Raw genomic sequence first — 13,937 nt, 5'->3', positions numbered from 1 at the left:
GTATGAGTTGAATTTCAAAGTATTTGGAGTGTATGCTAATTTCTCCATGAATAAATTGTACATCAAGCATTCTAAATTTAAATTGGCATAATAAAATAAAAATGAAGTTACTAATAAGTCTGAATTGAAGTTAGTACTATATGTGTACTAAATTTAGACTTTATACCAGTAGAAATGATATAGATGTATTCGCATCAACTAGATTATTCAAATAATGGAATATCATTCTGAATCAATCAACAGTAAATGAATCATCATGATCATCAAGTGAAAATTTACATTGTCTTTGTAAACCAATATATCATACTAGTAAATTTGGATACGAAGTACAATGAGACGATCAAATAAATAATAATGAAAAAGTTAGAGAAGTCCAATTAATCAACTATCAAGACCCAATTGTTCAAACTCCAACAAGAACTTGTGTACCGAAATGATTGTAAAAGGGTAGGGACACAATAATTGGAAAAAAGGGAGAAACAAAAGAATCACTTGAACCCGTTCAACGCTGGAGTAATTTGATTACATGCTTTTATAGATCATTCTGTATCCGCAATGTTATGAATAATTTAACCCAGAAAAAGAGGGAGAAGGATTTCAGAGACGAAATTCTTTCAGAACAAGTTTTATAGCCAGAGCGCTGTCATTGGTTCAACTTACACATAGGATTCAAGTAGCCGAATGCAATAAATAATTATTTTTTTGAGACATGAAAAGAATATGCTTCGAAGAAAATTTGCAGGGAGACCAGCAGCCCAGTCTCTAATGAAAAATAATTAATTTTCTTATTAGTCGTTCCAAAAATGGCTCAAATAGTTTGGCTGAGATTACGATGTATTGTAGTTTGAGAAGTAGATGCACGCCAAAGAATAATATTTATGTTCTGTACTATCATAAAGAGAGAGTCAAATCATCACTTAGCTTGGGATTGTATCGTAGATGTTTTAATGATGATAATGAAAACGTTGTAAAATACACTCAGTCAGAAATGACATACTGTACGACATACCGTGCGCCTTCTAGAACATTCAGGATACACAGACAATGCATTTTTCAATATTTATATTTTGATTTTGTGGAATATTCTGATAGATTATTATTCAATAATTTGTGTATTACACAAGTCTTTACTTGCGATCAACTGCAGAAAGTACATTCAACCATTTTAGTTTCAATAATCTGTTTTATCTATAATATTAGTTCACCTCAAACATTATCTGCATATCACACAGTATCTGCAGCACCTGCACGTTCACAATATCTACAGTAATCTGTATCTGTATCAGTATCCACAGTATCTGCACATTTACTGTTAGAGTAACTAGTTGGCTACAACATGGTGTAGAAGAGACTACATGAATATTTCTTGTAAATTAACGGATGGATTTGTTTGAATCGATAAGATATCGTTCAAAACAAATTGTTGATCTGGTGTTGTACATTTATTGCTGTTGGAAAGTGGTGTTCTGCGAGGATCAAGGGTTGAAGCAGCAGCTTAGCCAAAGGTTAGTGATCGCTTCAATTGCAGGACGAGAGAAAGAGAGAGAGTAAGAGGAGATGAATAGTGAAGAGGTGCGGAGAGTGGTGAGGAGAGGAAAGGAAAGCTCGTTTCCGCAGCTATAGTCACGTATAACGCGAGCGGAGAAGACTACTCACAAGCAAAAACGGCCCTCCAATTAAACTCGACTGGAATGCAACCACGTGCAAAGTTCTCAAAGCGCTAGGCCGATAATATCCACATCGTCATGCTTTGCGTTGCTTGTTTAAAGCCTCGAGATGCTTTATTTCAACAACAGGTCAAAAAATTGCACCGATTCCAACAAGGGAGCCTTCCACAGTTTTCAGTGTTCTTATCATTCACCGTTTACCGTTCGTAAATTACCATTCATCGTAGAAACTGAACAATGATTTCTGATTGGATTAAGATTCACTCTTATTGAATTTAACTTGTAAAATGTGATGAGAGAATCAGAAAACACAACTGAAGTTTCAAGTTCAACAATCAAGGTCAAGTTGATCTACGTAAAAACTAATGGAAAACATACTGGACAAATCCAGACACTAGAGATCATGAATTTCACTCAATCCTTATGATATTGGAGGAATTTTTCAAAACTATTGCGCCAAATAGTAATAGAGAATAAATTCGTTCATTGACATAAGAAACTCTACAAAATGCATCATCAAAGCCAACAAAAATTAAAAGTCACAGAAAATGAAGAACAGTTTCTATGCTATAGATACCAGTTTTATAAGTGTTTGAAAGAGGAGCAAAAATGAGAAATATAAGATGAGAAGTCATATTTTAAACAGCATTTGACTGGTGAACTTGATGACATTCGGAGGGTATGGGGTATACTGGAAGAGTTTATAATTGGATCCATTGGAAGTAGAAGATTAAGAAGCGAACGTAAAATTAATTTCTAAAAATCTTAAGGCTATGATAACTTTATTTTCAATATGAATCATAGAAAGAAGATCATGCAAGGACAGTTCACAAGCAGAAGAGTTTTCAATAATTTAAAGATGATAAATTTCAAAAAATCTCTTGAAAAAATTAATCAGAATTATAGTATTCTAGAAGGAGATACTGATTAATAAAGTTTGAAAGAGTTTTCCAAACAATTAAAGAGTAATAATACGCATTGTTAACTCATTTCTACAATGTTTAAAAGAGATTCACTAACTGTAGGATAGGGAATCATTCTGAAGTATAGAGAAATTCAGATAGAAAAACCATTCTTCATTCAGAGGGTGTTTATTTTTTTCTCAATTCGAGGCATGCGATAGGATTTTTCAACTCTACCTAAACCTAGATTCTAGAAACTACGAAGGAATGATAGGTGGAAGAATAATCAAAGAATTATATTATATCCATTTAATAGTGAATTCAAAGAAGGGTGGATCAAGAGACGAACATTTTTTAATGAATCAGAAGAAATTTCATTACGGGAAATCTTATTCGAATAGTTTTGAATCTCAATTCTATACGCATCTGAAACTAGGGCTGAAAATCACTACAGCTTCAATCCAATTATAGTATTACAGTGCTAATTGCTTGATTGTTTAACAGTGATGATTGGGCCTGAATAATTAATAATATAAGCTAATCGGATTCTACATCGGTTTATCTTGTATCTCAAGTATCCAGGATGCTGATAATACAACTGAATTCCACTTGAAACTTGAAAACAGTTTAAATCTAATTCTAAATACTGTAGTAACTTTTGTATATTCATGAATTAAGTGAAAGAGAGTTGCATTCTATACTATTTCAAATACCTAGTTTAATCATGAAACAATCTATCGGTGATCTCGGTGCATTCAATTTTTCTCTTTAAGAATAATTATATTAGAAATCAACAAATTCATGTCTTAATAGAAGATTTCTATTGAATTCTGAAATGGATAAAATAATTTCGTATCTTCTTATCAAAGTCATCATCCACGCATAAGCCTAGGGCTCATGAGAGCACCATCCTAATAATAATTATTATTTAAAAGAAGTCGACTGTCATCCGTGATAGAGAACGGACGCTTGTTATTGAGCTCTCTTATCATGTGAGCACCATCCTAAATAATGAAAAAAAAATTACCAAAAAGTAATACCAAAAAGTATTAATGTGTGATTCTAGAAAGGAGATGAACTCAAAACTTGACGATTTTTGAAAATAATCTTTTTTCAATTTCCTTTACAATTGAGTTGCAGGTAGATATAGGCCTTATATAGAGTGGTATAGTCTTATATTACTTCTGAAGTAATGATTCGTAATGGTTTATTTCTCTGTAAGTTAGTATTACTCTTCTACTCCTACAAACTTTGCAAAAGTTATTCAAAGTTTATAGATAATTAATAGTTAGTCACATGTATGAATATCGCTTATTCCAGTCGTTTCCTTTTTCTATTGAAAACTCTATTTGAATAATAACGAGCTACAGTACTTTTCAGCTATCCAATATTCTACTTGAAATAGTTAGACGAATATAAGAGTATAAGAATATGAATAAGAATGTATAATGATATAAGAATACAAAATGGTTCTACTGGTTGCTTCACATATAGTAGATAATAGTTCAAGTAGGAGTTTTCAATGTTAGCACCTAAGATTTTGATTAAATGTTTCTGAGCGACAACTCACATCCACACAAAATTAATTATATTCCAATGAGAAAACTATTGTCGTATACTATGATTATTAAATTGGAATAATGTTTGAGGACGGATATGGAAAAAGTAGAAAAGTTTAGTTTATTCTAGTTTGGGAATAGTTTTGAAGGGCATGTTTTAGTTTAGTTTTATGACATGCAGCAAAGGAATATTGATCATGTGAGATGTGAAAACACGAGGGATTCCATCAAGCATTTGAGGACAGAGATTTCCATTAAGATGAGATTATCTACTTTTTATAAAATTATAATACGAATCACTTTGATAAAGAATAGCATTCAAATTCTAAGAGAATGACTGTCATACACACAAATTGAAAGTTAGAACCCCTTTATCGCGTGAGAACACGAGGTGTATTGACAAATTCTCATCTAGATATGCATTTTCGTGAAATATCTGCAATTGGAATGCTTTGGAAGAAAATGTAAAGTAGCAAAGTTGAGTGGAAGAGGCTGAGAAAATGATAACAAACTCAAAACCCTCTCCGCTATACAAGGAGACGAGATTTATGACACTTCTATAATCTCTTAGTGCAGCAGTATATTATTCACATGATAGTTGAAAATAAATAATATTCATGTCACATGCAAACTTGCATGCGATTTATAGATTCGATGTATTAGATTAGTAAAATAATTGCACTGACTATGATTTTCGGCTGAGGAATCATGAGTGTGAATCGGGTGCCAGCTAGCTGATATGCACAAACAGGTTATATATCCTTCTTATGTATAGAATAAAAAAACTCTCACTAGTCATCTCAAATTATCTATCCGGTAGAAGATTTATCACTATGTCTCACTAAATTTATGTATGAATTGAACAGATAGTTACCAAAGTCATCTAACAGCTAGGGCAAAACTGCCCCAATTTTTTCCTGCACTTGATTTTGGTTCCTGCTTTTTGAGAATTCCACCTGGTAACCACCAGACCCATTTTGTTCTGTCCTGCAACTGATCTTGAACGAAAAATGGGATTGGTAGTTACAGCTTCCGGGGTTTGCCTGTAGATGGCAGCAGGGTAACGGTTTTGCAAAACAACTTGTATTGATTTTGCAATGTCGTCGGCCCGTCCGCCAGTTCAGCTTATTTACGATCGCTCTGATTCTATGTTTTTATTGACATTCGAACCTTATTTAAACCCAAATCTGGTAAGAAAGGTTTGCTAAATCATACTCTCAATTTTTGCAACATTTTGATTCATCTCAAGCTCCATACAGCCGCATAACCATTGCCAAATCTCAACTTTCGCTAGACCCTGATTATAACTAGCAAATGTTCACCCGCTGATAACAGGGATGCCACTATTATCATTTGAAATTTTACGAGATGTGACATTCACTTTCTAGTGACAATCGATTTTCAAATTAGCTACGATTCAATTCACAATCACAATCCGGAATTCAAATTTTGATACTTTGAAATTCATTTAGCCCTCGAGCGATATCATTGAAACATCCCTTAACACGGGTCATCTCGGCTTCATAATATGAACCTAGACGGAAAGTTTCTCATCGGAAAATTCATGAAAAGTTTGAAACGTTAACTGAATATCCATGCTTGCAATACCTCGGAAACAGAAGAGTTGTTTCATGGGAGGGAGCATTAGAAAACAAGGATTAAAAAGCATTTATTGCCGTTTTCAGAAGTGAAAGCTGATGCAATTCAGCAGAAGTAGATCAATTGATCCAGAGTATTATTGATGTTTTTATTCATAACAAACAAAATATTAATTTCAATTATGAGGATTCAGTTCATAATAGAATAGTCTTGGCTTAATTATAGCATATTATAAATCCTTATTTTAATTATATTGATCAACTTCAGAAACTTTTACTTTTTCCGCTCTATATATATATGTAAGAGAAGAGACGGAGTGAATAATAATAATAGAGGAGCACGAGATTGAAAAAGAATATTTCGACAAATAGAGAAAGTGAAGTTTGAAGAGTAAAAAGTACAAGATATAATTCAAGCAAAAAATATGGTACTTAACTAACTGGAAAGTTTAGTGTACACAATGAAAATTACAGGAAATAGAAGTTTTCAAAACGTGAAAGGGTCATAGTTAAAAACAATATTAATTGAAAAGGTATAACATTTTGATGAGGGTCATAATTTTATTGATGGAAATTAGCTCATTAGCCATAAAACAAACCAACTTTAATAATTGATCTCAATAACTGATCTTGAGAAAGGTACCTAATAAAACTAAACAAGCTATTGAGGCTCATGTTAATTAATAGAAATATAATCCAAATATAAACAAACTAATCCAAAACCTTGCAAATACCATACTTGAACAACAAGTAATGCGAATGCTATAATTCAATGGATTTGACAATTTGACCAATTTTAGATAATCTAGAATTATTAATAGAAATTCATGTATACTGTAATATTATTTTTTTCAATTTTATTACTATTTTAAATAGTAAAAATTTAAGACAGATGGTATCAAACGTTCAAATTTACCGCTGCCGCGGGTGAAGTAATAACAAGGTACCATCGAGGATTGTTACGATCATCAAGCCAAGTATCAATATGGTTCAACGTGGTAACATTGTACAACGAGTTTGCACAGGCTGCAGTGCGTGGACACAATTCCGTGCTTCCTATCCTATAGCATTGAATCTATGTAACAGTGTTGCCAATTTTGCAATCGTATTCCACAAGCTAAATCTCGTTGGGCCGCCGACCTTTTCGCGGACTTTTAAGATTCTAAACTAAAAGTTTCAGTGCAAATCCGTAGTATACGGTTCCGTGCCCGAGACTTACAAAGAATTATTTTAAATGTTGTTTTTAGAGGTGGAAATTCGTATGTATTTTTCATAATAACACATTATATGGTTGAGTAAATTCCTATTAAGTTACGGTATTGCTTTAGAAGGTTGCACTGATTTATGAATGATAGTGGGTGGATCTGCTTTATTCTATCATAGAGAAAAGACAGCATTTATGCTAACTTATCTCTCTACGATTTCATTTAAACATGTTATTAGAATTTTCTGGTATGTGACAACATGATTCAAGTAGGTACCGTATTCTGAATACTAGAACCTGATTGAACTTCTAGAGACCACAACGAAGTTTTAACGTATGTGACGATTCTGTGGTTTCAATCAAAATAAAAATAGGCAGTGTCTCACTTAATTTTAAAAAAAAGTTCCAATTAATGGTGATTTGCGTGTTTTTTTATTCTGTTTTTAACCGTCAAAATTCAAAATTCTTAGTTTTCGTTGTTTTTTAGTGGAAATGGACTAAATTTTAGAAAAGTGAAACCAAAACCCTATTACGGACTTTTAAAATGTTATCTAAATTTGGGAGAGAAATAGTACAAGGAGTATACTTAGTTTTTTTCTCCCAATCAGTGCTACTTTGTAAAAATTATAAATAAATAAATAGAATAAATTTTTCCAGTTACAGCCGCCACTGCGGATTATGTTTAAAAGTAATGTGGGTATACAGGGTGCTTACGAACTACCTACCAATACTCTAGGGCATTGTTCCTGGGTAAGAAGCATATCTAAATATCATATTTAAATTATCCGGAAGTCTTCAGTTACAAACACAGCGACCATTTTGATTTTTTCACTTTTTTTAATAATGATTAAACATACGAAATTGAAACTCTGCACAATCATTTATAATAACTAGACAAAGCTATAAGAAAATTAAGATAGTTTTTGAAATTCATAAAACAAAATGCCGCCTTTTTAAAATGTTGTTTCTTAAATAATTCAGAAACCGTTGATTTTACAAAAATCTACAAGAATAACTTTTTCTAGTAAATTTAATTACCTATCGATTGGTACCTGATTTTTCAAGAAGGGACCAATATTAGCTGAGATATAACAGCTTTAATGATACGACACCACTGGGGGTGGATGCAGTGCATGCCAAGGCATGCGGTTGAGGTCTGCCACAACAATGCAAAAGTCTCCGTCTGCTTTGCATGTCATTTGTAAGCTATTTTAGATTATTTCAAACAATAATTAATGTAACATAACCCTCTTGGTCTTGGCATAATTTTAGAATAACTGTAATTTATTTAACTTGAGTAGAGAAAAATTACGGTAGGTAAAAATTTGTTAACAGTATGCTTTTTATTTACATTAATACAGAACTTCAATACATTCTGAAACACAAAATAAAATTAATACAGAAAATGATTGTCTCGGAAAGAGGCGAGAATCTAATTCAAGTCCAAGACTTATGAGCCCTTCACTCAGAAAGCGAAATTATAAACTCCAGGGTCTAACGTGATCTCTAAACTCCAGAGTCTATTTGAGTCCTCGACTACGTCAACGCTCTGACTCGGAAAGCCAATTTTCTGACTCCAGAGTTTTAAGCCAGTTAAAGTCTAGTTCTAGAACTTGGAGAAATCGGCCCTTAGATATGTTTCTTACCCAGGAACAATGCCCTAGATTATTGGTAGAAAGTTCATAAACATTCTGTATAAAACGTTTATGCGTACGGTAGTGCTAACAATTTTTTTTTCAGATGGAAGATTATAAACTCCAGGGTCTAACGTGATCTCTAAACTCCAGAATCTATTTGAGTCCTCGACTACGTCAACGCTCTGACTCGTTGAAATAAATACCACTTATTTCATTGAATGAGCTGAGAATTCAAAAATGTCGAAGAAGGTGATTGGATAGAAAATGATTTGTTGTGGTGAGTCTTCAGAAAAAAGAGACGAAGGAGATGGAAGAGGATGAGACACAAGGGAATAGATAATGCGATGTGAGTGTGTGTGAGTGTGAATAAGGCATGAATGCCCGAGCGAAAAGAGACGCATGTGAGCACGCGTGCGTGTGAGCTTTGATCGCAAAAATGGTAGAAATGCAGAAGGAAATGAAGGATCATAATTCAAATTTCTAGGCAACAAAGGAGTGCGACGGGAGATATAAAAAACGTAAACAGCAAATTGAAACGCGCACGTTCGCGTTTCAGGTTTTTACCCATTCATGCTTTATTCACTGAATGTAGTGCTCTCCCAACTACCAGAGATGAACGAATATCTGTAGTTATAGTAGAATATAGTATTCGTTTCTCGTTGCTACTACGCTGCTACTACTACTACTGCCTCAGCACTGTAATAAAATTCTCTAGGATTCTGCAATGTAATTACATTCGAAAACTATGGTGCCTAATATTCCCCCTGTTACCTCTCACATTTCATGAACATGAAAGTTTATTATGACAAGAAACATCTGAAAATCACGTTCTATTGGACTATGAAGGCGTGAAAAATTGGGTTAATATTCCTAGAAATAATTTTACACTAGAGACAAACCGTATTCATAGTAGAGGAAAATATATTCCTAAAAATGATTTTCACTGGAGACAAACAGTTCTAATAGGAGAGAAAAAAATAAACGTTTATTTTGCTGGAGAGAGATGGAATATTTATTTTTATTTCCATAAGAGTTTCGGTTCAATGAAACAAATAATTTTCTTACATTTTTTTCAATATTGATTTATAAATTAATATCAATTGTGTTGGACGTGAAAGGAGCATAACTAGATTTTACAACTTTTAATCACCCTGCTACTGATATTTATTTAATATTTTCCCATTATTATTCATTTATTTTTAATCATTGAAAAACAAATCATTCTGTACAATGGTTGATAGAGTTACAGTTCTTTATTCTATATACGAGTACTTCTATTTTCAAGTAACTTTTCACTACTATTTTTCACTTCTACTTATTCTACTTCTGCTGGACCATTTAAATCTCACTTAATCCTCTATTGATATGCGGTATGTCCAGAATTTTTTCCAATGTAAAACTACTCTTCACTTATTTCACTCTCCTACTACTTTAATGAAGAATTGTCTTTGAAATCTCACTTACCCTGCTACTGATAGTTTTTTTCCATTTCAAACATGTTTTTAATAATAATTTTGTTTCGTACTGATTTATTCAACTATTTCTAATTATTAGAATACTCATTAAACTCAAATTTCGATCTTCATGAAGTACAGGTTCCTACTTGGAAAGCGCTCTACTCTAGTTCTCCACTCCACAATTTTCCAGTATAGTGCCTGACCTTCTTTGTTTTTGTGTGGGTCAAGTACCATGCAAAGGGACAATTATGTCCTATAGTGAGATTCACTACCAACTGTCAGCAATGTTAACAAGAGAAGGGTTTTGTTTGTATAGAAGTAATACTGCCAGATTGATCTCGCTATAGCTATTACATTCAGTGTTTACAGCTGAATTTATATACAACTTTGTAAGTACTAAATTTTAAAACAAGGGAAAAGCGGGAACTTAATCATTTTGTGCCGGTTGCACAAAAGCCGGTTAAGTTTTAATCGTGATTAATTCCACGAGAACCAATCAGAGAAGCCATCTTTTTAAAAAAGCCTTCTCTGATTGGTTCTCGTGAAATAAATCAGGATTGAAATTTAACCGGCTTTTGTGCAACCTGGCCTTTGTATGTTTGTGATAGAAGTTTTCAAGCTTTAGAAGATATGTTTCTCAATTTCAATATATGTAATGGGTGCCATTGAATGTTCACGTTGGTTGGCACTATGTTTAGGGTTGGCTCTACCTAATCGAATTATGATAATTTAATTAATTATATATTTAATTAAAATAATGGTTGATAAAGCAACATGATAATCCAAACGAATGGAGTTTCAACAGGATGTGAAAGGTATATTTGAGTTATACAGTGTGAGTATCTAAAGATGGCAATGATTCAGTCTAGTAAGTGTCGAGAAAATATAGATAGATACTTATAAACAAAGTATAGGCTAATAGCAAATACAGTAGAGCTACATTTAATATTCATGTGGTATTCAATTTTTCTATGATACTAAACATATACTATATACACATACTCATACATAAAAATTGAAAATCAAAGTACCATTAACGTACAACGTACTCATACCTATCATATTATTTTACAATTAATTACATAGAACTTGATCTATTTACTTCACTCATGACCGACTTGAGTAGAGTATTTTAATTTTAAAATATATGAATTCAGGGCTTCTTTCTTGCACAGAGTGTTTCAGAGAAACGGAAAATTTTGAAATTTGAATAATTTCAAGAAAAACAAATCTTCAAATAAAGTTTTTCATATCATTCAATGGTAAAAATAATGCCATTTTAGGATAAATGATACCGTAACTTTTATTTTTTGAAGAGAGAACTGTAAAATGGAAGTAGGTTACCTTCTTTGTGTAAATATATATTTAAAAAAATCGGTTGCAATAACTCTCGGCGGGCCGGACAAAATCTATCCGCGGGCCGTAGGTTGGAGAGCCCTGGTTTAACGTAACATTACAACTGGAATTTGAAATCGAATATTGGCTTTCAATTCTTCCGTTGTTGCAGAATTAAGATAATAAGCCAAGATTCGAGAAGCGATTTCAAATTCCAATTGTAATGTTACGTCAAACCATGCATGGACATGCAATGTGATGAAGAGTCTACAGGAATGTTTGCGTAGAAAAGGAACATACCTGCAAGATGTCATCTTCAAAAAATAAATGTTACGGTATTATTAATTCTAAAATGGCATTATTTTTACTATTGAATGGTATGAAAAACTACATTTAAAGATTTGTTTTACTTGAAATTATTTAACTTTCAAAATTTCCCGTTTCTCTGAAATACCCTGTATATATAAAATAGAATTATAATACCCTTTGAAATTAATAGAATAATAATATAATAATATTATTATTGTATTTTTACTCTATTATTCTATTAATTTCAAAGGTTACTATAATTCTATTTTATGTATTTCAATTTATATGGCCATATTTCAGACTAGATGTAAGATATTGAACATTTTCGAATCTATATTATATAAAAGCGAAATGGCACTCACTCACTCGCAGAACTAGAAATCTACCGGACCAAAAACGTTCAAATTTGGTAAGTATGTTCAGTTGGCCCTTTAGAGGCGCACTAAGAAATCTTTTGGCGATATTTTAACTCTAAGGGTGGTTTTTAAGGGTTTAAAGTTCTTTTAGCATGTATATTCTTCTTATTCCAATATCTTAAAACTATAATTGAAATGTCCATACCATATGTTAATATAGAACTATAATCTAGAGAGAGTACCTCTTCGAAATGTTAGAAAATAATTGATAATGAGTCAATATTATTGAACTATTATTTTATATTATACGTTTGTATTGTTCTGGTAACTAAATTAAAAATATTGTCAGGTTGGCATTAAGTTGATTTGACTTTGTTAGGTTGGCACCAAGTTGAAGATTGAAATGCATTTATCCAGGACCTCCTAAATACCAATTTATCCAATTAGCCAAAATTAGCGTTTTCTCAGCTTTTCTGCGTTTCCTCACCTTTTTCAATAATTGATGGAAATATATTTAAAAAAATTCAGTACACAGGTTTAGCTGAGGTGGAAAAATTTTGTTCGCCAAAGATACGCTGATATAGTAACAGGTGTATTTCGAGATCAAATTGACATAATACGTTCAAATTCGGTACAGAGGTTCCGCTGAGGTCTACATGCAGGCGAGCGAAGCGAGCCCGCTGATCTCATTTTTGGACGATCCAGTCGGGGGTCCAGGGGGCGGAGCCCTCTGGCTAGAAGGATATGGCGAGCGAAGCGAGCCTGACGGCTAGTTCAGTATAGTCTATACTACATTTAGGCCTACGCTAATGTATACCGTAATGAAATTGAAAGATTATGCACACATGCAATATTATTGAAATTGTTTTGATAAAATCTTAGATTATAAAATCTTCTTTATGTTTCATCAAATAAACGGGTTATTAATTGTATTGTATAAATCTACTTACAATTTCGGGGGCCTCCAAAGACCCATCCCTCATGCTGGAAGGAAGGTTACTCTCAGAATCGAACTAGGCCTGACATCATCAAACTGCTGAGCGCCTCGACCTATCATCACCCACCCTTCTTCAGCACAAAGCTTGCATTCTGAAAAAGATAGAGGTATTTTTATGTTTAAGACAAATAATTTCCAGTTTGATTTCAAGATTGAGAAAGATCCTTGATCGAATAAAGTTGTTACAAGCGAACAATGATAAAATACTTCTAGCCATCATAACAAGCTTTCTGATTATTATCACACCATCACGGCTTGAACATGTATGACAATGGCATAATAAATAATTTATATTCCCTGCAACATTTACTTCCATTTCCAAAAAATATAAGTGGTATACGTTATTGGAGGAATCTTAGTAATTCCTAAGACCATAATTTTTTACACAGTACAGTATTATTAATAATTCTGTTATAAATGTGAACCAAATGATCAACTATTCCCAACTAAAGATACACCTAGCATGAATTCTAAAAATATATCTTCTAACTGAAACAAAAAAATTTTCACCACATTTTTCAGTTAATACTAGATTTTTTGATTCCTACAAAACATACTTGTTATGGATGACTGAAAGGTTTTAGAAACATGACATGAACAGAGCTTTGAGAACTTGTCCAATAATAAGTTCAAGAAATAAGTTACTACATTTTTTCTCGAAAACTTTTTCCATTATGAAAATAGATTGATGAGTAGAGTAATAGAAATCAATAAATTCTAAATGTAATCAGAAGAGATGCTTATGAAAACATACAAAAAGAGTTACTCGCATATTATGGTGCATACAGATTTACGCGCCGCGAACATGAGCAATTCACTTTTAATCAGCTAATGCCAAGCTTTTAGCTTTTTATACCTGTATCTTACCGTTTCTGTAAAAATACAGATATAATCAGCTGATTAAAAGTGAATTGCT

At 32.6% G+C, this 13,937-nt stretch overlaps 1 protein-coding gene across 3 annotated transcripts in view; it reads right to left on the bottom strand.

The window, feature by feature from the left end:
• LOC111051011 (H(+)/Cl(-) exchange transporter 7) overlaps positions 1-13,937 on the bottom strand; it is a 101,134-nt gene that overhangs the window by 84,395 nt on the left and 2,802 nt on the right. For 2 of the 3 annotated variants that reach the window (XM_039433943.1, XM_039433944.1), the window contains exon 2: positions 12,975-13,113. In XM_039433943.1, coding sequence (XP_039289877.1) covers positions 12,975-13,007 — 33 coding nt within the window. In that variant the 5' untranslated portion in view covers positions 13,008-13,113. Of the gene's footprint in view, positions 1-5,002; positions 5,103-12,974; positions 13,114-13,937 lie in introns of those variants that run through there. The other variant, XM_039433945.1, reaches the window with a different exon arrangement.

This window comes from Nilaparvata lugens, chromosome 8 (assembly GCF_014356525.2).
Source record: "Nilaparvata lugens isolate BPH chromosome 8, ASM1435652v1, whole genome shotgun sequence".
Taxonomy (NCBI): domain Eukaryota; kingdom Metazoa; phylum Arthropoda; class Insecta; order Hemiptera; family Delphacidae; genus Nilaparvata; species Nilaparvata lugens.
This window is presented reverse-complemented; position numbering and strand designations above follow the sequence as displayed.